At 45.3% G+C, this 25,540-nt stretch overlaps 1 protein-coding gene across 1 annotated transcript; it reads right to left on the bottom strand.

Moving 5' to 3' along the window:
- Positions 1-15,601: 15,601 nt before the first annotated feature.
- LOC311227859 (SH2 domain-containing adapter protein E-like) lies at positions 15,602-24,868 on the bottom strand. Its single transcript, XM_084313703.1, has 6 exons — positions 23,809-24,868; positions 21,586-21,712; positions 19,805-20,050; positions 19,194-19,461; positions 17,178-17,297; positions 15,602-16,015 (listed from the first exon to the last, which is right to left on the bottom strand). The coding sequence occupies exons 1-6, from the start codon at positions 24,319-24,321 to the stop codon at positions 15,832-15,834; spliced, it is 1,458 nt and encodes a 485-aa protein (XP_084169829.1). The 5' UTR covers positions 24,322-24,868; the 3' UTR covers positions 15,602-15,831.
- Positions 24,869-25,540: the final 672 nt, after the last annotated feature.

Genomic DNA, 25,540 nt, shown 5'->3' with positions numbered 1-25,540 from the left:
GGAGCCGATGAGCAGGGTCGGTGTGGCGCCGTCGATAAGCGGTATAGGTAGTTGACGTAGGTGCACATACTTTGCCATCAACTGTGGGATGGGGTAGGTGTACTGTGATAGGCCTATGTCGTGGCTGGTGAAGACGTTGGTAATACTATACTGCTTCTCGGGCTGGTCCACCGCTGCTATCTTGAAGGAGACCTTTTCACCCTTTATGGTCTTCTGGTCTCTTCTGATGGTACGTATTGTCATTGTACCTTTGGCACCCCGCAGGCCCAACTGGGCTGCGGCGGAAGCGAGGAGGAGAGTCTTTTCAGACCCATCTTCCAGGACGGCGTAAGTGTCCAGGACCTTGTCCTCGTAGCTCAGGAGCACTCTGACCACTTTGATGAGCACTCAGGGGGTGCCGCTATGCTGGTCAATGTGGAGCACTCCTGTTAGTCGGTTGCTTTGGATCTTCTGGAGTGGTGCCGACTCGCGGTCGTCCGAGTAGCACCGTGACTCCCAGTGTCTGCTGTAGCAGTCGGGACACCAGGGGGCGGTCTGGTGGATCTTTGGTACTGGTGCCACCGCCTCGGCCTGGTACATTACCGTGACGGGCCCACTTTGTTGTCCTGGCGGACGCCTGTTGATGTCATGCAGGACCTCCAAGTGGGCGCCGCCGCACCTGCCGCACTTCTTCTTCAAACGGCACTCAGCTGCCATATGGCTGCGCGCGCAGCGGAAGCAGCGGCGGTGGTCTTTTATCCACTGACTCACCTCGTCCGTGGTCAGCTTCTTGAACTTGTCGCATTGATACAGCCGATGTTCCCCTTCACAGTACTGGCATTCAATCTTCCACTCCTCTTTCGTCGAGGGGGTGTTGTGGTTCTTGTGCTGCGGTACTGATTCGGCTTGGTGCATAACGGTCACCGACCGGCGGTTATCATTTGATCCCCGAGGTCCTGGTCTTGGGCTTGGTCCACTCCACACGAACGTGTCCAGTCGTAGGCTGCTGACTTCTCTCGCGAGGAAGTCAGATAGGTCTAGGAGGGATGCCTCTGGGCCGTTGGGGTCGCGGTGGTCTCTCTGCCGCCAAAAACGCTCTTGTCGGGCGGGAGGGAGCTTCTCTAATATCCTTTCTACATTAGAGTTAGCGTACAGTTCGTATATCCCTTTTTCCTTCTGGGACCCCAGCATCCCTACCAGGGACTGTACCTTGATAGAGAGGTCATCTAATGCTCTGTTGTCTCTGGCTGGGGGGAGACGGTCGATGTCTCTTATCTCTTGTATCACGTAGTCCCATATGCGTCCATAACGTTGGTCGAGGGCTACTAGAGCCGCGGTGTATGGGGTACTTGAGTTGGAATATGCCAGCACTATATTATGCGCTCTGGGCACCTTCAGGTGCTTGAGGAGGATAGCATATTTGTACGTCTCGTCTGGGACGTCGGACAGCATAGTCTCTAAGCACATCCGTAGCTCCGTGTACTGTGCTCTGTCCTCGCGTGTAAAATCCGGGAATGTCGGTGTGCCAAGGTACGATGCCATGGATGGCTGGCACATCGGTGAGCGTTGGGGGAGAGGCCTCCTGGGCGAGTCTCCCCGTACGTGTCGTCGTGGGCTGGTACTTGGTGGGTACCGAAGCCCGGGTACCCAGGTGCTGTTCCTCGGGGCTGGCGGTGCGTCAAACTCACCCGTGAGTTGAGTCGGGGTTTGTAGCGCAGTGCCTCGGGGCTGATGTCTGGGCTGTACTGGGCCTCCTGGTCCAGAGTACGTTGCTGCTGGTCGGGGCTGTACTGGGCCTCCTGGTCCAGAGTACGTTGCTGCTGGTCGGCTTGACATTCCTCCTCTTCCTCTTCCTTTTCCTCTGCTAGGTCCTGGAGTCTTCTGTTCAGTCTCTCGGCGACGTAGGCCGGTTCTTCCCGGTTGCTGGGTCTCGTATGGACCGGCCGGGGAGGGGGTTCGGAGACGTGGACAGGATCCTCCTGTTGGCGGGGTCCCGGGTCGCTTGGTCGGGTAGGGGAATGTGCCCTAGACCCTTGTCGTGATGATCTCCGGGAGAGAGGGGGTGTCGCCATGGCAATCAATTTGTCCATCATCTGCGCCTGCAGCCGGTCGCGCTCTGCCTCGCGCTGGGCATGGGCGGCGTCACGCACTGCTTCGCGCTGGGCATTGGCGGCGTCGCGCTGTGCATTGGCGCTGGCATGGGCGGCGTGGAGCTGTGCATTGGCGGCGTCGCGCTGTGCATTGGCGGCGGCGTGCTGTGCATTGGCGGCGGCGTGCTGCGCATCGGCGCGGCTTCTTTCAATGTTCTCTTCCGTCTGAAGGCATCTGGTCTCCAGTCTTATGCGGTCGTCTTCACTCCTTTGTTGCGCCTGGAAGCGTTCTCGCTCGGTTGCAGAATGTTCGCGTTCACTGAGGGCTTGCGCTTGGAGTTGCGCGTGAAGGCGCTCTCGTTGGTCTGCAGCTTGTTCGCGCTCGCTCGTCTGTTGCGCTTGAAGTCGGTCGCGTTCGGTGGAGGCTGCCAGGGTGGCGATGAATGCCTGCGCCAGCATCTTGTCCGCTTCGCTGGGGGAAGACACAGGCGGAGGTGATCGGCTTCTGGCAGTGCTCGTTGGAGATCCGTTCTCCTGTCGCGCTCCGAGGAGGTCCATCTCCTGGGTGTGCGTCTCTTCTGGTAGTGGGTCGGGTTCCGTCCCTGGAGCGCTTTCTTTATCCTGGAGCTCTCCGGGGACTGTCCCGTTGGCGTTGTCGGGGGGTAAAGTCATGTCATGTCCTTCCTGGTCCCCCCCGTGAGCTTGGTCAGTTACGTTAGAACCCACTAGGGTCTCTACTGGCGGGGTCGCCTGGTCGGTAGGGTTTGACATACTTTTACTATCCGCTTTTTCCGCGTTTAACGTCTGTATAAAGCTAGGTAGTAGACTGGCAGCGTAGTCCTCTAGGTAACGAGGTGGCTGCCGTCTGCGCTCCGGGCGATCTAGCTTAGGAGAACCGTTTGTGGAGTGTTCATCATTGGCCATGTTAATATTAATATTATATTAATATTACGCTAATTACCCTCCGGCTCGAAGGACCAATTGTAACTGAGGGGTACAATTCCCTGACTGTATTAAATAAGTATGGTATCATTAAACCACTACTGCGTTATGTACATTACTACTGGCCATACAGTACACAGGTATATGAGATGAACACTTCCACAATAACACGGCTTCACAACAAATATCGTTTAGAAGAATATTTATTAGCAGCACGAAGATTATCTTACATTACTTTACTTATCAAGATTGAGAGTTGCGCTTGTAAGGCGAAGAATGTGCATGAATAGGTCAAGAGCGTAAGTCCATGAGAATATTACGCAGGAGATAATTAATACCACCTGTATCATAAGAATTATATATGGTACACTAGTAGGGCAGCTGGAGATACTAATAGGGTCCCTCCGGTTGTAGGCCAGCAGGGGAGAGGATTTGTCGGTAGCGAAAGTCTGGGTCAACGAGGAATAAGGAGACTCCAGGTACAGGAGACAGTGCAATAATCCCTTGATCCGCAGACGAACAACAGCTATTCTCCGGTATGCAGTGCCGCATGGAAGAAAGCTAGCCAGCCTCAGAGTACTAGAGGCGGGCTCGACGGTGCTCCTCACAGGGTAAATCCCACACAACAGTGGGTGTAGACGATTCTCCGCTCCAACAGCTACAGGACCAAAGCAAATATAATCCAGCCGAAAAGGGCTCTGTAGTCGTCGGGTAGGTTATCCAGTGTACATATCCACACGGTTCTCGTCTAGGGCTCCTCGGATGACGGCACCAGGTTAAGCCGCCCAGCCTGGATAAGCACACTAGCTCGGTACGATGAAACGTTGGTAATGCTGGTCACTGTAGAACGGTAGCCGCACGATACACTATACATAATAGACTATTACTTAATAATAGAATAGGTCGAACTCGACGATACCGCGTTAAACTCTGACACTTCAGCTATCAATTCGCACGCGGTCTCAAGGCTCTATTTCGGGGCAAAAACGGGCCCACTTCACAGCACGTTGTATCGTGGTGTGAGGCTTCAACTTATTGGGTAACATACTGCTGTATCCACCTGCGACGTATTTATACGTAAGGTGAACAATCTAGTACCAGCCTTATTTCTGTCTCGTATTCTTGCGCAGAACCGGGCATGTCCAGGCATATCTTAGCGGTGACTTTGAACTAGACATTGGGGGGTATGGCCGTGGCGCCTAGGGGATCGCTTCCAATAGGAGAACGAATATTATGGTCTGTACTAGGTAAAGGGATATTCCGTGTATATGTACAAAGAATATACAAGGGATATCAGACGATATACAAATACTATACAATATATCTCAAGTAATAAATATATATATTCGGTTTAATCTGACCCTTCGTAACAATTATATTAGATCATATATTTAGCATTAACATTTTAGCATTTGTTTTATTATATATTAGATTAGATTTAGATTATTGGATTATTAGATTATAATTGCATATATTTAGCATTAGCATTTTAGCATTTAGTATTTTTTGTATTATATATTAGATTAGATTTAGATTATTGGATTATTAGATTATATATTGTAACTATTTATTGTAGGGCAAATATAACTGAGAGGGCATACATACCCTCATCTCGCACCTTGGTGCCCATATGCACATGTCCAGAGTTAATTATATTGATTTGTTATATTGTTTACAGTGCTTTTTTATTCTATTTAATTTTTACTTCTCCACTGTACTATAATTATGTCACCTGTACCATGTCTTATACTACCTGTACCTCCCCCCTCCCCCATGCTGCTATGATGCCTGAATTTCCCCAAGGGGATCAATAAAGGAATATATTATCTTATCTTATCTTATCTTATCTTATCTTATCTTATCTTATCTTATCTTATCTTATCTTATCCTATATGGACAACAAGGTGCGAGATGAGGGTATGTATGCCCTCTCAGTTATTTTGCCCTACAATAAATATAGTTACAACAATATATAATCTATATTTTATATAGATATTTTCTCTCTGACCATACCTGTATCTCCTTCTGTATTGTTATTGAATGACCTCTACACATGTGAAAAGACTCATTTTGGCCGGCCTCACAGCCGCAAAAAAATTTATTGCCTCACGTTGGATTCACCCAGACAAACTCTGCCCGAAGATATGAATTCTCACCTATCTTGATGTGATCTATCTGGAGATATCCACTGCACGTGTTATAGGGGTTAATGATCTAATATCGCGATTTGGTTGGCTGCTGTGGCAAAGTTAAAAGAACGCATATAAATTTGGAAATTTTGATTACTGAATAATGTATTGTGTGTGTGACTCACGTTGAGGTCTTGGGGTGAGCGGGGGGGGGTGGGGGGGGGCATTTTTGGTGTTTTTTGTATAATTGATCATGTGTATGTTCTGGGCCCCTTTGGCTTTGGGTCGGATGGTTGCGGGCTCGGGGTGGGGGGGGGGGGCCTGGTTCGGGGCCTCGGCGGGTCGTGGTGTTAAAGAGGCTGATGCTTTGACTCGCTGGGGCGCCGGACTCGGGGTCCTCGAGGGTTGGGGATCGTGGCTGCTGTGTATGGTGATGGAGGGGGCTTGGGATGATCACGGTACAGTCTGTCTCAATTATTGTCTTGTCATGTTGTGTTGTTATTGTCCTGGGATGTCTTTTTATGTATTATTATTATTATTATTATTATTATTATTATTATTATTATTATTATTATTATTATTATTGTATTGTGATATGTTTTGTTTCATGGTGGAAAAAATTAAATAAAAAGATTTGATCACAAAAAAAAAAAATATATATATATATAATCTAATAATCTAAATCTAATCTAATATATAATCTAAAAAGAAAAACGAAATGCTAAAATGCTAAATGCTAAATATATGCAATATATAATCTAATAATCCAATAGTCTAAATATAATCTAATATATAATCAAAAAATGCTAAATGCTAAAATGCTAAATATATAAATATAAATATAAAATATTTATATATATAAAAATATAAAAAGTCGCCTCAGTCTGACGTTATATCCCAGTCCCGTCGCTTTCTTCATCCCAGTGGAAACAACGGCGGATCCAGCGCCTTCTCGTCCCCCACTGTAAACACACTTGACCTTGCCGGCCCGACCTCTTCAAGCCAAACAGCCAGGGTCTATGTTAATGGGCCACCCATGGCTGGAGCCTGCCGGCGTGAGGTAAGGGATGAGGAACACAACGCCGGGCCATGTCACTGGCACACAGACGGTGGAGGCTGATAAGGATGACAGGCACACTTTGGTTACCGACGGACCGGGTCAAGCGACACCAAGATGTCAAGATGTCAAACTGCCTTGTCCGTCAGATACAGCCAGGGAAGCGCCGGCTGTCACACGAAGCCTGAGGGGAGGCGGTGATTGCATGATAGAGTGAAGCGGTGGTGGTGTACCTTTGACAAGGACAAAATGGATATTTCTCATTCACTCAACGGCGGCCGAAGCGCCCCTGTCCCAAATCATTCGATAACTGTTGGACCGCTCGCTGTACTAGAAATTGAGAAGGCCCGCATTCCTCAGGTTCATGTAATCCATCTTGATAGACCTAAAGCAATCGTCATGGCCACAGCAGGTTGTGCCCGGACAGCCGCGAACAAGAAGGATCACAAGGTCCTGCCCCCCCCCCCCCCCCCCCCCCCCACTGCTCTCCATGATGAATTAGCTCTTCACAGCGGTTTAGCAGATAGAGGTATCTCATGAAACAACCAAATGATATATGAAATAATCAATACAAGCAGAGGAATCCCTTGCGTTTTGGAGGCCCCAAGCGATAATTGAGTTGGGGGGGCCCCCCTCAGATTCAGATTATTTTATTGTCACAGCTTTTTTAAATACACATTCAGAAAAACGTGAGATGCTTGTTTTTCCCGGCTCCTCAACCGTAGTAGATTTGTAAACACAATACACAACGATCTATACAAACTATACAATACAAGGTATATGTTTTTTACAAGGTAAAAAACTGTAGATTCAGCCCCCTTGCCGCCACACGTTTTGGTACAGTAGTGCTTGATTATCCACTCATCTCAGTTTTTTCATTGTTAATTTTTTTTAAGATATCCTCCTTTTTCTCCATTGGTGGGGGCCACAATTAGGAAGCAGGTGTCCTTAATTTAGCAATTGAATGGATAGACTGCATACAAAGTAAATAGAACGTTGAAACTGATCTCTAGATTTAGAATGAAGTACTTTGATTTAAGATTGAATGATTTAATGATTAACATTGGACACCTCGCTACTTGCTACAAAATAAATTGATGAAAATCATGACATTTGATTATCCGAACTGTATAAATCAAAGCGTCTAGGGGGGGTGTACATTATGGGGACAGTCAATGTTGTAAAAGAAGATCATTTGCGCGTGAACAACTGCCGCTCTCGTCAAGACAAGTTGAGGCATATCTCCCACTTGCTGGTTCCCAGCGGTGTATGTACTGTACGCTACGCTTTGTTCACTTCATATCACAGCCGGGCAAATGAACATAGACTGAAATTAACTGTTGATCTCCCGGTTGACGGTACATCATGTAATTTCCTTTTACTTACTCAGAAGCATTTTATATGACCTAAACATAAAATCCGGGCCACTTAAAACTTACCTTGAAGTTGTTAAAATGGTCCAACTTCTCAAAATGTCAATGGAGAGTCTGTCTGTTTACTGGGGGCTGACATCTTGATTAGAACGTAAAATTCGTCCCATAAAGAATGTTGGACCATTTCAGCTACTTTGTTTGACAAAAATGTGGCTCAGATTTTATGTTTAGCATTTTTATATTACCTAAACAAATTACATTCCAGTATGCAAGAGGAAAAGGGAGTTGATGGATGGAGGGAGAAATACATTTAATAAAGTTTGGATAGAGAAAAACAATTCCAGTCTGTTTGAGTACATTTAATGTGAGCTTTTACTCAAGTACTTTTCTAATGGGTGACTAACTTTTACCAGAGTCACTTTCAAGCAGTGATGCCACAGATTACTTGTAAAAAATAATCTGATTACTGATTACTCCTTTAAAAAGTAATCTAGTTACTTTACTGATTACTTGATTATCAAAGTAACTTAATTACTTTGAAAGTAACTAGGTTACAAAGTCGTCGTCGTCCCCCCTGCTGCTGCCACAACATAAGAATGACAAGTTTTTTTTCTCTCTCTCTCTCTCTCTACCAAATCCATTCTGAGACAACGGACTCAGACAGTGCGTACTCCGCAAGTCGCGCGTAACATGAATCTCTCTCTCTCACTCTCACTCTCACTCTCTCACTCTCTCTCTCTCTCTCTCTCTCTCTCTCTCTCTCTCTCCAAATTACACTATAAAACGAACTGGATAGTTGATTTAACTTCATGCTGAAGCCATTCTAAAATCAGCTATAAACGTAAACATGTGTGTGTGGCTTTGTGCGTGCGTGCGCGAGCGCACATCCCATCTCCGGTCTAGCTGACTGTACCCCTGGCTCTCTTATCATCAGCATTATGAGATAGTAACTAAATAGTAACTCGGCCACTTGGAAAAGTAACTGTAATCAGATTACTGGCTTGTAAAAAGTAAGTAAGTTAGATTACTATTTACTGAAAAAGTTATCAGATTAGAGTAACTAGTTACTTACTAGTTACTTAGTAACTAGTTACTGGCATCACTGCTTTCAAGTAAGATATCTTTACTTTTACTCAAGTAAGGCTTTCAAGTACTTTATACACCACTGCATAAGGTACGCATTGCAAGAAGAGTCACAATATCCAAGCCAGACAGTGCATGTAGTCAGTGTCCTTAAAGTCAAGGTGAACTCAGAAGTCAGACAGACATTAGCTTCAGATAACAAGGATGGATGGTGGAAGGTAAGAGAGAGGGACATGAGACAGTGAGAAACAGTGTGACAACGAGGTGTAGAGATGTGGACCCATGTGCAGACAGGAGGCAGGAGGCAGATGACGAGTAAAACCCAACACTGGATATTTAATGCTCATGATCAGGATACAAGACAGACAAATGACAGAACTGTAGCGGCTAGAACAGGCAGATTACATTAAACAGACATATGAGCACTGACTAACTGACTGACTGGGGCAATGCAACATAAATACATAGGGGAGTAATGACTACTAGACGACAGCGTGTGATGACAGGTGACGAACAGTTGGTGGGAGACTAGGAGACAGGAACACACGTGGGAGAGACACATGAGGACATCTGCAGGACCTGGGTGGAAACACAAGAGGAGAGACTAGGGAGAGGGAGGAGACAGAGTTAGAACCCCCCCCCCCTCTTTAGGGACAGCTCCTGACGTCCCACCAGGCCGATCAGGATCATTTTGGTGGAGGTTTGTGATGAGTGCAGAGTCCCTGGCAGGAACCCAGCAACGCAATTTTTTTTTTTATTATTATCTTTTCCCCCCTCCTTTTTCCTATTTTTCTCCCATCCCACTGTTAGTCGTTATGCCAATTCCCAACCCCCTTCCTGGTTGTTGCGCACCCCCCCCCCCTACTGTTGGTCCGGGAGGCCGGAGGCTGTCACATGTTTTCCTCCGACACACGTGCAGCCAGCCGGCAGCCAGCCTGGCAGCGCAGATTCTCACCGGGAGAGTGTAACGTGTGGAAGGTCACACTACCTCTCTCCAGATCCTACCCTCGCTGTGCAGGCGCCCCGACCAAACTGTAGGGGTCACTGTCCACAACGCCCAGGACCCACCCACGGCTTCCCTCCCCCTAACTCAGCCAAACGAGTTAGTATAGCGATCAGCCCAAGCCAAGGCAATGCTGACTCTCCGGGAGTCGAGACCGCAGCCTCTTGCATTGGTGACGAGCACAATCTCCGCTACGCCACCTGACCGCCCCAGCAACGCACTTCTGGACTGTATGTCTCCCAGTCAACCAGTCAAGCTACTGGAGGCCCCTGCCATGGCAGCGAACGTCCAGCAGCCTCCTAACGGCGTCAGAACCCTCAATGGCATGGGAAGGCGGTGGAGGTCGGGGAGCAGGGACCAAGGGGCTGGAGGAGACTGGCTTGATCCTGGAGACATGGAAGGTTGGATGAACACGGAGAGAGCAGGGGAGCCAGACGGACTGCAGAGCCATTGATGATCCTGTTCATATAGGGAAGGGGCCGATTGGGAACAGTTTACAGGACTCTACTCTGAGGGGCAGGAACACATTTACATTTACATTTGTCATTTAGCTGATTTATTTTTTTCATTTCAAATAATGATTGAAGAAGTGTGTTTTTAGTCGACGGCGAAAGATTGATCGGGTTTCGGCTGTCTTAACTGTGATGGGAAGTTCATTCCACCATTGTCGAGTGAGGACCGAGAATAGGTGGCTTCTCTTTGATGACCCTCCCGGAGCTCAGATAGGAGTGTGTCTGAGGCGGCCAGAGGATGTAGAGTGGAGGGGTCTTGAGGGTGTGTAGTTAGAGACCATTGACCGGAGGTAGGTGGGAGCCGTTCCCTTCGCCGCGCGATATGCCAGGTCGAGGACCTTGAAGCGCATTCGTGCGGCGATGGAGAGAAGTTCAGCCGGACTACACCAAGGTTCTTGGCGGTCGGGGGCGAGGCTACGGCAAAATGTTCCACTGTGATGGAAAGGTCGGTCAACAGGGAGGATTTGGCTGGCAGGTGGAACAGTTCCGTTTTGCTTAGGTTCAGTTTGAGGTGGTTGGTCATCATCCAGACGGAGATGTCGGACAGACAGGCTGAGATCCGCTCAGAGACATGGATATCTGAGGGAGGAAAGGAGAGGAAGAGTTGAGTATCATCGGCATAGCAATGATACGAGAAGGCATGGGACGTGATAATGTTACCCAGAGATTTGGTGTAGAGGGAGAAGAGGAGGGGTCCAAGGACCGAGCCCTGGGGGACACCTGTCCGAAGGGGCCGACAGGGACCATCTCCATGATACTTGGTAGGAGCAGTCGTTGAGGTAGGATGTCAGCCATACCAGCACAGAGCCAGCCACTCCCATTCCTGCGAGGGATGCGAGGAGGATCTGATGGTTGACCGTGTCGAAGGCTGCCGACAGGTCCAGGAGAATCAGATCAGAGGAGAGGCCCTTCAATTTTGCTAAGTGAAGAGCCTCTGTGACCACTATGAGGGCCGTCTTCGTGGAGTTACCAGTCCTGAAGCCTGACTGATTAGGATCTAGGGGGTCATTCTGTAAGAGATATTCAGTAAGTTGGTTGGATACAGCACGTTCAAGTGATATATAGAGGAAGGAGAGAAGAGAGACAGGACGATAGTTGTCTATGACAGTTTTTTATGAGGGGTGTGATTCTGGCTTGTTTTAGGGAGGTGGGAAGCCTGCCTGCCTGAAGGAGACCAGAGGGGGCATGAATAGGGGTGCTGTTCTGGGTCCAAACAGAGCAGAATGCAATGAAGGACCATGTATCCTTCTACATAGTGGGCCACCAGAACCACTGGCATAGAATTGACAGGGTGTGCGGTTGATACCGGGGTGACAGGTGAGGTTGGATGAGTGGCAGCACTAAAGGACTTGGGAACAAACAGGCACAAACAGGCGACCGGCAGGTCCATTACCGCCAACCACACGGTATCATATTATCAGCTTGAAACTGGCGAGAGAGTGCGTCAGGCTTGGCATTTTAGGAATCAGGGTGATATGAAAGAGTGAAACAACTATTTTGAAAAAAGGTGCAAAGGTGGGTCTTCTGATCTTTGGGTGAGCACTGAGACAGGATGGCCCCCACATCTGACGAGTCGACTTCCACAATGGTGGGGAGAGATGAGTCGAGGTGAATCCGAATGGGGGCAGAGGTGAACCAACGTTTAAGCTTGAGAAAAGCCTTCTCAGCGTCAGGGGCCCAGATGAAAGAAGGAGAATGGGAGGTGAGGGCAGTCAAAGGGTCGCTACGGGGCTGTAGTTGCAGATGAAGCGCAGGCAGAAATGAGTGAACCTCAGAGATGAAGGGATGGGCCAACTTACCATCGCTATGACCTCGGCTGGGTCCATGTGCATGTGACCGTTGGGAACTACAAATCCAGTGGACACGTGGAACTCACACTTATGCTCTTGCTGGGACATGGAAGTCCTCAGCATGTCACAGAGTACATCATCGACAAGGGCCAGGAACACTGCAGGTTTGTGAGTCCAAACGGCATGACCAGGTACTTGTAGTGACCACTAGCGGTGTTGAACGCCATTTTTGGAATTTTCAGATGTGCACTAGCTTTGCGAAGGTCGAGCTTGGTGAAAATGGTAGAACATAAATACACAGGGGAGTGGTGACTAATAGACTAAGAGCTGGGTGTGATGACAGGTGACGAACAGCTGGTGTAGGACCGGGAGACAGGAACGCACATGGGAGAGGACATCTGCAGGACCTGGGCAGAAACACAAGAGGGGAGACTAGGGGGAGGGAGAGAGGGCATTAGAACTGGAGCCGGTGTAATGATACGACTCTTACACATCACCCATTTTGAGCACTGCGTTTACCTTCGGTCTGGATGAAAGCTGTCTGGCAGCTTCTTCCACTTACCCCAGTCACTTGTCCCGTGCCCAACCCTAAACACGATCCTCCCTCCGAGCTGAACCCAATCACTTACAGGATCCTTTCCCTGACCTCTCAACTCTAATGCTGGCATTATAATCTACCCTCGTTTAGCAAAATGAGCCAGTAGGATTTTACTGAATCACCTGACACCAGCAACAACATCAATCTTTCATCATCATGGACTCTTTAGTTAGAGATGAACAGTAAGGATGATTTACAGACGGCTTCATTATAGGAGAGGGGAAGGGGGTTTGGTGGGGGCCAACACTTAAGGGTATTAAAATGGATATTCTCCCTTAGTTAATTTCCAAATTTGTGAAGCCACCTACTATCAGAGATAAATAAAACTGACACATTTGTTCAGAGATCATTCCTGATTTGCTCTTCCATGAGCAAACATTACAAACACCAAGTGATGGCATGTAGCTTGGTAACTTTTTTGTTTAATATCTGTAATACTGGGAAACCGGAGGGTTTGCACTCACAACTGTACCCAACTAATATGAGACATATAACACAAGGCAAGCATTAGATTCATGCTTTACTTTACCTCTACCAAAAACTAGGGATGCTCGATATTGGCTTTTTTACCGATACCGATATACCGATATTGTCAAACTCTTAATTTCCGATACCGATATCAACCGATATACCGATATATGCAGGGTTTCCCCCCCCAAAAAATGGAATAATTTCAGGTAATTAACATTACATATCTCTTGTTGTGGAATTAACACAACATTATGCATACTTTTGACAATAAATAAAATCAGAATTTGTTCTTACTTGCTTGCCTGGGTAAATAAAGGTTATAGAAATGTAAAGAAAAAAAGACAAAAAAAATTGAAAACCGATACCGATATTTTCCGATATCACATTTTAAGGCCGATAATATCGGACATCCCTACCAAAAACACATGCTCTGAAAAAGATGGTAATGTATAGAGCAGTTGCTTATTGGAATAATATACAGAGAAATATAACTATGGTAAGGAACAAATTTATGTTTAAAAAAGTTTAAAATGGCGCTCATGAATGAGTTACATTTTGGTCATTGACTTATTATGGAAATTAGTATGGAAATATAAAGGTGATCGGTGACTTGAGAAAAGTTATGCTATATTATGAGTTAAAATCATATAAATGATTTTGATCTGTTTTGTTCTTATGGACTGACTATGTAATTTCTATTTTATGATTGGAGAATTGTGATATCTGACTTATGAATATTGAGTGAGCTTTGATTCACTGTTTTGTTTGTTGTGATGTTTTCTTGTACTTCAATGTTTGTGGTTTTATATATATTTTTCTTTAACTTTTTTTGTGTGTGTTTGTATTTTTTATGTTTGGACCCCAGGAAGAGCAGTCTCACTTTGGTGTAGACGAATGGGGATCCACAATAAAACAACTAAAGTGTATCTACTTATATCTGATTTACAATGATTAAAGAAAACATCACAGGGGCATTGATGTTCAGGACCTTTTATTAAAACCAGTTATACAACTCCTTCTTCAATCAGCATACCAAAAACAGTGGCATCAGGATGCTTCTAAGAGTACATACAACATATAATCACTTTGAGTTACATTTCAAATCTAGAAAGAAAGAAACAAAACAAAATATTTAGGCAATAGACTAGCATTGGCACATCTCATTTGTCAGTTCTCTCTTTCAGCACCAGGGGGCATAATATTACAAGAGGAGAGATCACAAGAGTTGCTTTGTGCTGCAATTGAAAACTTTAGTTTAGTTTTTGCTCTTTCTCCTTTTGTGAATACTTTCCTACTATTGTTTCTGTAAATTATCATTCTATTAAAGTCCCAACAAATGTGGCACTTGGTTACTGGCAGACAACTGTAAAAAAAATTATAATAATAATAATTGTAACTCAAGAAAACACACACACACAAACAAACACCCTTCTTTAAAAACTATAAATTCCCAACATTCAAATCCTTTCCCCTACTGTAGATCATGACATTGACAACCCAATCAATCAAATGAATGACGGGTGTCCTGTCTAAATATCTATAAAAAACAGAATAAACATGGTTACTTAATTGAAAACCCACAACTGAGAAATGCTCAGATGATGCAGTGGCCAGTTTTCAACATGGAAAAGCTAGCCTAAAGCCATGGTACATTGCATCAGGGTGAATCACTCAGTGGTTCACAGTGCAGATGGTAAACACAATTCCCTCATTCACAGTTAGACAGAGAAGTAGATAGTTCTTCGAGGGCTAGAATGAGAAGGAACTAATCTGAATGAAAGCATAACTTAATCTGTCGTGAGCATAAACATGAAGTGGTTAAGACCATTTCCCATGTCTCAATGAGTGGGAAGCCACAATAACTGTGCAGGGGTTTTCCCACCATCAGTTTCATAGTAAGATGAGACTCCCATAGGCTTGAGGGTTCAACTGGTGCAGTGTACCAGCACGACCACCAGAGGGGGAAAGAGAATCACAAATTTGTCCCCAAGAAAACTTCATGATAAAAGTTTGATAATGAATAGTCCTCTGTATCTTTCCAACAGAGATGGAGAAAGGGGGGGGGATGTAAAAGCTCATGTATGAATATGAGTCCACCTGTCCCGATCAAACCAGGATTCGCTGTCACATTTATGCAGTGGAAGAGTGTCTCTGGTGTTCACATTCAAAGCAGTAGTCTGGGTGTTTTGCATCAGCTGCACACGACAGGCAAGGAACAGCTACACAGCACACACAACGCTGAGCTCCTGAGGGCCATGAACTCCCAAGGGGTCATGGGATGATTGGGGGGGGGGGGGGTTGGGGGAAAGACAAACAAATACATTATCATAATCTTTGGTATAGATGCTTTTTTTATTCTTGTGAAATAATGAATACTTGAAATCTATAGCAAGTTAAATACCCTGAAAAGAGTAAATAAAAATCATTATTTATCGTCGACGGTCAACATTCTCTCTATCCTCGCCATTATTGGGGTTGATCCTGCGGGATAGGCGCCCCTCTGTTAACTCAAAATCATTTCAATTACAATTTAAAAAAAAAAACGGTTGAGAACGACCGTTCCTGGTGGTTAAATAGAAATAATAACAATAGAACAATAAGGGGGCTGATATGAATCAAATAACAATGAATCAACAGGAGTGCTGAGGAGGAGATGATTAAGTAGTATAGTGTGTGCACATCGAACATTATCCACGGTGAGGTCTGACAGGTGGGTGGGTGGGCCCAGAGGTGGGTGGGTGGGCCCAGAGGTGTGTGTTCGTTTTTTGTGTACACCCGAGTGGGGGCAGGGCGGAGGGGCGGAGTCAGTGAATGCGGGGCACCGGGTGCATCAGGGTCATGTGCTCCGCGCCGTTGAAAGGCAGCCGCTGAGCCCCATAGTGGTGCACCACCTCTGGGATGCTGGGGAACACGCAGCTGCTCTGGTCCAGAGTGTAGCCGCTCTCCTTGGTCTGGGCCACGATGATGTGAACACAGCCATGACTCGTCCTGACTCGCGGGGAAGGGACCAAGGGAGGGGGAGAGGAGAGTAGGGAAGGGAGAAAGGGATTAGTCACCGATACCTAGTCTAGTACGGTCTCATTTCAACATGTAATCAGATTGAGGAGGAAATTAGTCACAGAGCTTCTGTACAGGGCTGCTCATCAAGGACCATGGCCTGCTACGACCCAACAGGACGTTCAAGGGTCAAGATCGTCTACTTTTGGTTTCATTTGATCCATTTTCATTCTTTTTTGAAGAGTTAATTTGGAGATAACGCGCTTAGTAACGATAACACACAGCATATTAACGAACACCACAATGACATAAGACCCTAGAAGCCAATACCTACCTTTTACATGTCTAAATAATCCACGTTCCAGCTAAAAGTAAAAAGTGTTAAATCAAACAGAAAATCATTTAGACATAACCAGTGATGCCAGTTAGTAAGTAACTAGTTACTGTAATCTGATTACTTTTTTTTCAGTAAATAGTCATCTAACTTGTTACTTTTTACAAGCCAGTAATCTGATTACAGTTACTTTTCCAAGTGGCTGTGAGTTACTATTTAGTTACTATCTCATAATGCTGATGATAAGAGAGCCAGGGGTACAGTCAGCTAGACCGAAGTATGGCCTGATGGCTGATGACATCTCATGATGACCTGTCTGAGCAGCCAATCATGATTTATGACATTATGCACTTTCAATAAAGCATTATAAAAAAATCATTCTTGTGGCAGCAGCAGGGGGATGACGACGACTTCGTAACCTAGTTACTTTCAAAGTAACTAAGTTACTTTGATAAGCAAGTAATCAGTAAAGTAACTAGATTACTTTTTAAAGGAGTAATCAGTAATCAGATTATTTTTTACAAGTAATCTGTGGCATCACTGGACATAACATTGTATGATAAACAACGTTCTCATCTTAACACATCCTACTAGCCATTGGCCAATGTATTGGTTTTGTGTTTTTTATAATAATAATAATAATAATTTCTTAGATTTATATAGCGCCTTTTATGAGACCCAAGGCGCTTAACAGTGGAGGGGGAAAACTAAGGGGAAGGAGATCAGAGGAACAATAGTAAAAAAATAAAAAAGATTGCACACATTACTAGAGATGACTAGACTACAGACAAAACAGAGGCAAGTGCAAACGGCACTCACTTGAGGGCGATAGAGTACTTGCTGGTTCCTGACTCACTGTTCCTGACCAGGAAGCTCGCCTCTTTGCAGGACTGCAGCTGAAACTCCGCCTCCTGGCGACTCACACAGCCATGGTACCAGCTGAGACAGGGGGAGGTTAAAGGTTAAAGAGAACACTTTTCATCTGGCTTTGATACATAAAGATTTTCTTTTTATCCAAACCCCTTGGAAAATTCAGTTGTTTCAGAGAATGAAATGTTCAGAAACCTATTTCATTTCCAGACCAAAGCTTAGTTGAAACTAATCGGACACATCCATGCACATTGCACACACATTTTGACATGATCTATCTATACAGTCTAATACAAAGATCTATACAGTCCAATACACATATATATAGTCTAATACAAATATCTATACAGTCCAATACAAATATATATAGTCTAATACAAAGATCTATACAGTCCAATACAAATATATATACAGTCCAATACAAATATATATAGTCTAATACAAAGATATATACAGTCTAATACAAATATATATACAGTCCAATACAAATATATATAGTCTAATAATACAAAGATATAGTCTAATACAAAGATCTATACAGTCTAATACAAAGATATAGTCTAATACAAAGATCTATACAGTCTAATACAAAGATATAGTCTAATACAAATATCTATACAGTCCAATACAAATATATATAGTCTAATACAAATATATATACAGTCTAATACAAATATCTATACAGTCTAATACAAAGAGCTAGTCTAATAGAAAGATCTATACAGTCTAGTACTTAAATGACATGCTTCTAGCTGCATGTCCCAACAAGCGCATTACAGAATATGCATTACACTTTGAGATTGGGGGGTTAGGCTAACCCTGGCTATAGGATCATTGTCCATTGAGCTACACAGGACCATTATCCATTGAGCTACACAGGACCATTATCCATTGAGCTACACAGGATCATTATCCATTGAGCTACACAGGACCATTATCCATTGAGCTACACAGGATCATTATCCATTGAGCTACACAGGACCGTTATCCATTGAGCTACACAGGACCATTATCCATTGAGCTACACAGGACCATTATCCATTGAGCTACACAGGACCATTATCCATTGAGCTACACAGGATCATTATCCATTGAGCTACACAGGACCGTTATCCATTGAGCTACACAGGACCATTATCCATTGAGCTACACAGGATCATTATCCATTGAGATACACAGGATCATTATCCATTGAGCTACACAGGACCGTTATCCATTGAGCTACACAGGACCATTATCCATTGAGCTACACAGGACCATTATCCATTGAGCTACACAGGACCATTATCCATTGAGCTACACAGGACCATTATCCATTGAGCTACACAGGATCATTATCCATTGAGCTACACAGGACCGTTATCCATTGAGCTACACAGGGCACATTGAGCCATATGGGGACCACAACAGTTTTTCACTGTTTTTTAAACAGTGTGACAGGCTCTTGCCTTTTTTCAGTTCCTAGACCGCATGTTTGTGATGTTTGATGAGCATCTTACTCCAGAGATGTTTATTTTGGGGTACAGGTACAGGAGGAAGAGGAGGTTAAAGTGTCAGCTCTTCAACTTCCTGCTGGGTCAGGCAAAAATGGCCATTTATCTAAGCAGGAGGAAAAAGATTGAGGATTCGGTGGTGGTAGATACCACTATCTTGTTTAGATGTATGGTACAGGCAAGGTTGCGAACAGATTTAAATGTTTACCAGTTGACCAGCAATGTAGCAGAGTTTGAGATGATGTGGTGTTACAGGTGGGTGTTGTGTACTGTGGAGGGGTTGGAGTTGGTTTTTGGCTCTGTTCTGATGTGAAGTTTGTCGTTTCTTTTTCTTGATTTGATTTGCTGTTCTGTGTTTGCGTTATACATTCTGATGTATTGTTGATTGCTGAATGAGCAAATAAAGTTGTGTTTAAAAAAAGAAATCTCTCTCGCTCTCTGTCACTCTCTCTCTCTCTCTCCCGCTCCTCACCTTTGCTTCTCCAGGGGCAGGGTGGGGTCCACTGTCTCAGAGTTATTGCCAGGGGTGATGGGGGAAGACAGGGTGGGTGAAGACTTCAGGATCTTCTGACTCCAGCTTTTCTGCCTCATATGTGGCTGCTGCTGGTGCTGCTGCTGCTGCTGGGCCGGTGGCTGCTGCTGCTGCTGTTGGGCCGGTGGCTGCTGGGGCTGTCGGGTGAGCGTGAGGTGAGGAGGGTCATCTTTGGTGGGGCAGGGGCGCTCGGGGCTGTCAAACTGTGCTGGAGATAACAGAGAGGGATGAAGAGACACCAGAGGGTTTTTACTAAATGTTGTCAGTCAGAGCGAGATTGAGCGGTGGTTCGGGAGGCGTGTGAATGTGTGAGTGAATGGGTCAAAATGTGAGGAACAAATTGTAAAGCTTGTTTGGATAAAAGCGCTATATAAATGCACCATTTACCATTTACAATTGCACTTACCCTTAGCCACCAGAGGTGTACCCATCCTGCTGACTTGTTGTACACAATTCGTAAGTCGCGTTTGGATAAAGGCGTCAACTAAATTACTAAATGTAAATGTGAGTGGGGAAGATGTGATAACACTACACCCCCAGCCCCATGGTACCTGAGAGGGTTTTGACAATGTGCTCCTTCTTCCACTCCCAAGGCAGCTCGTACTCGACGGTGGGTCGCGGGTCCTGCTCGGGCCGGGTCACTGGGGTCTTCGCGGTCTCGCTCTCACCTGCCCCTTCGTACGGGACGTCGTAGATCTGAAGGGGCGCGGGCCGACCCTCCTCCGCAGTCCCCTCGCCGCCCTCCACCACCACAACACACACCTTCAGCAGGTCCTTGGACCCCCTCCGTCTGATCTCTACGGACAGAACATGGGAGATGGAGAGGGTGTTCATCGCTCCGCTGTGATTCCTTTGGATATGGAAATCGGGCATTAATTCAGAATAATCCACAACAGAATATATAACCCACGCAAGAGAAACTCACCGCTGTGGTGTTTGACAAGTATCATGTTTTGAATGGAAGGTTTACGTGGCCTTTAATGGGTTAAGACGGGTGTTTCCTGAACCCAGGAAACCCATTTAAAACCCAATGTAGAACTTCAATAATACACGGTCATCAATGTAAATATAGGCTGGCTTCTCTTGATTCCTGAAAAGTTATATTTCCGTACATTCCTTGATGAGTGAGAAGAACTGAAGTGACATGACACATCGGCCAACAGCTTCAATGGCATTATTCAGCTTCAATGGCATTATTCAGCTTCAATTCCCATATATATACAAGTGGAGAGCTTTTCATGAGCTTTTTCAACCCAATTCCTGAGCCTCACAGCTTTGTTGTAATGATGGCCGTTTAATCTTAAAAATTGGAAACAGAAAATAATATATATTAGGTTGAAAAATATACTCTGTAATAATGGCATTTGCCTTGCATGAAGTACACCTGTATGCTGCTGGTTCCCGGCTGTACCGCTTTGCTAGCAGCTTGCTTACATACACAACCAGGAACCTGTATGGTGCATGAGACTGGCGACTGGTGCCAGTTGCTTCATAGGAAGTGTCATGAGATAATAAGCTAAGCAACCTCCTCCCTGTACGATGATAACATTACTTAAATGAGTCACTCTGACATGTGGGCCATTCTGCCTTACTTCCAGTACGATATACTTTCAATGTGATACATTGCGTGAATAGTCACATTATCACTTCCCAAGCGGGCTTTCCCAAGGAAACCTGGAGGTAGTACACGCATTGATGAAGTCAGGTCCACTAAGAGTGCTGTGCTATAAACCATGTTCAGAGTCACAGCAGGCTATTGTGTGGCCCGTTTGGGTTAGAACAATGGAGTGACGGTATCAAAGGTCAGGAGAGCGCGTGATTGGACGATTTAATGGAGTCTTCGTGGATGCTGGGAAGTTGGGAGAAATGGATGGACAGACCCATATAGGGGCCATGTGGGGCTGTGACTGAGGGGAGGTGTGTGGGGGGGGGGGGGGGGGGACTGAGGGCCAGCTTCCGTTTGGGAGAATAGTACCAGGAAACAGAGACAGGAAAAAGGAAGCAGAAACGGGAAACTGCGCCCATTGTCCTAGCACAACACAGTTGCCGTGGCAACCCCATGGGGTACAGCCAGCACTTGGGGAGTGAGTTTGCGTTCTAATTGCACCGTATGGTTAGACTTGAAAATGCCAGTCCCATCATTCACACAAGAACGTCATGTAGCCTATGTGATGAAACTCAGCCGGTCGATGTTAGTAACACATAATACATACACTGATACCAACACACCAGACCAAAATGTCTGATGTAAACCCGAACAGCATCAAGTTGAACCAAAATGGCTTTATTTCAAATCAATGAACTAGGAATCCAGCTGTATGCTGTCTCTTACCGGTGATCATCTGCTGCGCATCGTATGGTTCCATGTAACCGTCATTCTCCCCCACTCTTTCCGCCTCCCTCTGCTCTCTGGTCTTCTGGGCATCAAAGGGGTCTGCATAGTCCTCAAGGATTATCACCTGCATCAAGGAATACCATTACATCAATGGCTATTAAATGCAACAGTGTAAAGGGGGCGACAGTGGCTCGGGAAGTAGAGCAGTCGTCTGGTCATTCGGAGGTTTCCGGTTCGATTCCCACTCCTCCCGGGCGGCGTGTCGAAGTGTCCTTGAGCAAGACACTTAACCCCTAACTGATCCCGATGAGCAGGTTGGCACTTGGCACCTTGCATGTTTGCCTCTGCTGTCGGTGTGAATGGGTCAAATGTGAGGAACAAAATTGTAAAGCGCTTTGGATAAAAGCGCTATATAAATTCAGTCCATTCCATTTCATTCAACATTTTGCTTTCAATATCAACTTTGGGAAAAAATTGCTTTTTCACAGCAGCATCTGTGCTGTCCACAAGCCGTTGTTATCGATAGGTATCTGTTTCAAAATAGCGACAACAATTTATTGGCGTTATTTTGGTTAGATTAGGACGTTTTCGAGAGACACCATCTGCATATCAAATGGACTGCATTTCAGGGGGCCCCACATGGGATCCCATCCTCAAAGGTGTGAAATCCTGGTTTAAAGTGAGAGAAAGTGATGTGAAAATCACATGAAGGTTTAGGCATATACAAAATGTTTTTAGATGAAAGATATCCATGCTTTCTATGATCGAGAGACAGCAAGCTGTGAGAGGTGGTCATAAGCCAGAACTATATCCACTATGGTGCCACGGTTGTAGATACGACTACGACTATCAGGACCCATGCATTGCCATACAGCCCTCTGGTAAATGGACTGCATTTATAATATTTTATATAGCGCTTTTATCCAAACATTTTATGCCTCACATTCACCCATTCTCAAGGACACTTCGACACACTGCCGGGAGGAGCCGGAATCGAACCGGGAACCTTCCAATTACCAAGCAACCACTCTACCTCTGTTTCACTAGTCACACCTTGACGTCTTATCAGAGGTCAATGGTGCAGAGATAGCGGTGGGCCAGTAATTGCCTGTATAGTGGCCCTCTGACCAGGGGCTTGTCTCTATTACTTTGGGTTGTTTGTTGATGTCTGCTTATCAAGGCTTGATAGACTTGGCATCACACACACACACACACACACACACACACACACACACACACCACACACCACACACACACCATCAGTGAAGTGTAGTGGCAGGACCTGTGTCACACCTTTACACAAAGTGCTTTTTAAGTCTTAGCTCCTTCGGGATCAGAAAAGAACGAGACATGGGTCCAACCAGACCAGACAGAGAACCAACTACCAATCCCAGTGGCGAGCAGGACTCCAGAAAGTATAGAGCAGAAGGGGATTACTCTCTCTCTCTCTCTGAAACATAAACCACTCACCTCTCCGCCCCCTCCCTCTTTTATCTGACTGTTTTCACACCGTCTCTTTACACGTCGTCTCTCTCTCTCTCTCCGACTTATCTCTCTTTTTTTTTTTATTTCTCTGTTGTTTTTCCCCCTCTCTTTCAAAGCCAAGCCGGAGGGGACTTGGTTTAGCGCCCGCGTGTCAGATGACACAATGCTTTTTATAACATGATAGCCTTCACCAGGGGGGCTGAATGGAATGAAAAGGCAGGAATGAGGTGGAGGGTGAAAGGCGGCCAGAGAACATACAGGAGAGGCCGTCTGACCCATAGCTTTGTGTTCAAGGGTGAGGTAGGAGTGTGGGGGGGGGGGGGGGGTAGATGGAGACAGACTGGGAGAAATGGATATAATGGGAATCAGGGACAAAGGGGAGGGATCAGAATAATATCAACTTTCATAGCTTGAACCGATTCCTTGCCATCATCATTGTCAACAGTGAGCTACTGATAACACGTTGTTGGATAACGGATTTAGGCCTATTATATCTACATTAATTCGGCCATTACTCCATTCATCCTGTGGAAGATGTCAAAACATTATAGGCCAACAGCGATGTCATCATCAGATTTCCCTCAACTACACCTCTGTCTAAATTAGTCAATGAATACGTTTTTTTTTTGTAAATGTAAAATAAAATAAAGGCCCAGGTGCAACACATGCTACTTCGGCTGGTGTGTGTGTGTGTTATTATTATTAGTATATCAATGATTAGTAGGCCCAACTTACCGTTTCTGTTTTGCACTGCGCGTGTACTTTTTCTATCTCAGGTAGCACCTGACTGGTGACGGTACCGCTGTTGAAGCCGGGGCTCTTGTCCTGTTTGTCCACTCTGATCAGCCGACTGATGTACGCGTTCGCCGAAGTGGGACTTTTTAGTGGCCGGTGCTGTTCCTCGAATACAGTCTCTGCTTTAGAATTTTTACGACTTTTCCCAGGTAGAAGGCTGTCCCACACTTTACTGTCCTTTAGTGAGCCTGTGCCATTTCTGCCCAATTCGATCGCAGAATTCTTTCGATTCCTTCCAGACAGAAGAGAGCCAACAACCCCACCTCCTCCTCCTCCTCCTCCACTGTCAATTTGGGCATTTTTGGTGCCTTTGGTGCCTGCTGCTGCTTTGGTGCCAGTGCCAGTTGCCAGTCCGGGTTTGGTTCTAGATTGGGACCCTGATTCCGAGGCTGAGCGGATCCTGTCGGTACCGTTCTTCAGATTGATGGGGAACTCTTTAAACCACTTTGCCATTGTGACTAAGGTAGAAAGCCAATAACCTCTCTGATCCAATACCTTTTAGCGCCATACACCATGCGCACGGCCCAAGAGACGCAACTTTAGAAATCACAGTGGGCTTTCTAACAAAAGACTTCCGCTGCTTTATTCTAGGCTACTCTCTCAGATCCCTTTGTAATCTATGTAGGCTAAAGGATCGTCTGTTTTCCGTTAGAAGCATGTCATAAATGCACTGGCAAATGAAACCATATCAATACTGCCTATAGTTTAATCAATATTGTTCAATTAGGCCTAGGGTTATGTCTATTTGTCTTGTTAAAATAGAATAGAAGAAGCAAAAATCTTTAGAAAAAATACTTTGGCTGGCATGACATTATTGGCTGTGAATGCAAGAAAGAAAAGTATATCCCAACTTTATCCCATTTGTAGTGTTCCTTCTTCCATTTAGAAGAAAAGTTATTCCCTTTGGATAAAGAGATGTCTTTGGAGTGGGAAAACTCGAAAGAAACGAACGTTTTTCTTGGTCCTACTCCTGATTAGTGGTCCCATTCCCAGAGTAGCAATTTACAACCGTCCGCTGCCGCAATGTCGCTCCTGACTGCTGCGAGGGTGGGGGCTGGTGTGTGGGGTAGGATAGAAACCAAAACATAAGGGGTGGGACTTTGTCTCATTAGGCTTTTATGTGATTGTAATATTGTTATAGCCAACCCCGAACCTCGGACCATCAGACATGACAATAAATAGGCCTGGACCAATTATAATAGCTCCATCTGTAAACAAGACGAAAGTCTTTCTCTGATCTGCATCCTTGTATTGTACCCATTCTGCAATCTGTTAATAAAGTTTTCAATCAATCAATCAATCAATTCCCCGTCAATACATAGGCTATATGTAGCAAGGCTTCCTGATGACTTGTCGTACAGAACTTGTAAGTCGCTTTGGATAAAAGCGTCAGCTAAATGACTAAATGTAAATGTATGTAAAAAGCTGTATGGCATTGTGGGCTGATTATTCCTTGAAAATACAGAAAAACGGATTATGACATCATTTGGCGTTTGACTGGCTATTTTAGCAAAATTTTACCGCACTCTTTTTCGTGTTAATTGGATTGCTGCTAATTGATGTCCAATATCTGCTCTGATTGCAATTTGCGGCCGCAGCGTTTGAAAGTAGTCGGTCCTTGGCTACTCCGCATTATGCCAATGAAAGGTGTGCCAGACAAAAGAACACACAA

The sequence above is a fragment of the Notolepis coatsorum genome, assembly GCF_963971535.1.
Source record: "Notolepis coatsorum genome assembly, chromosome: 4".
Classification (NCBI taxonomy): Eukaryota; Metazoa; Chordata; class Actinopteri; order Aulopiformes; family Paralepididae; genus Notolepis; species Notolepis coatsorum.
Note: the sequence above shows the minus strand (reverse complement) of the source record. Positions and strands in the feature narration are given on the sequence as shown.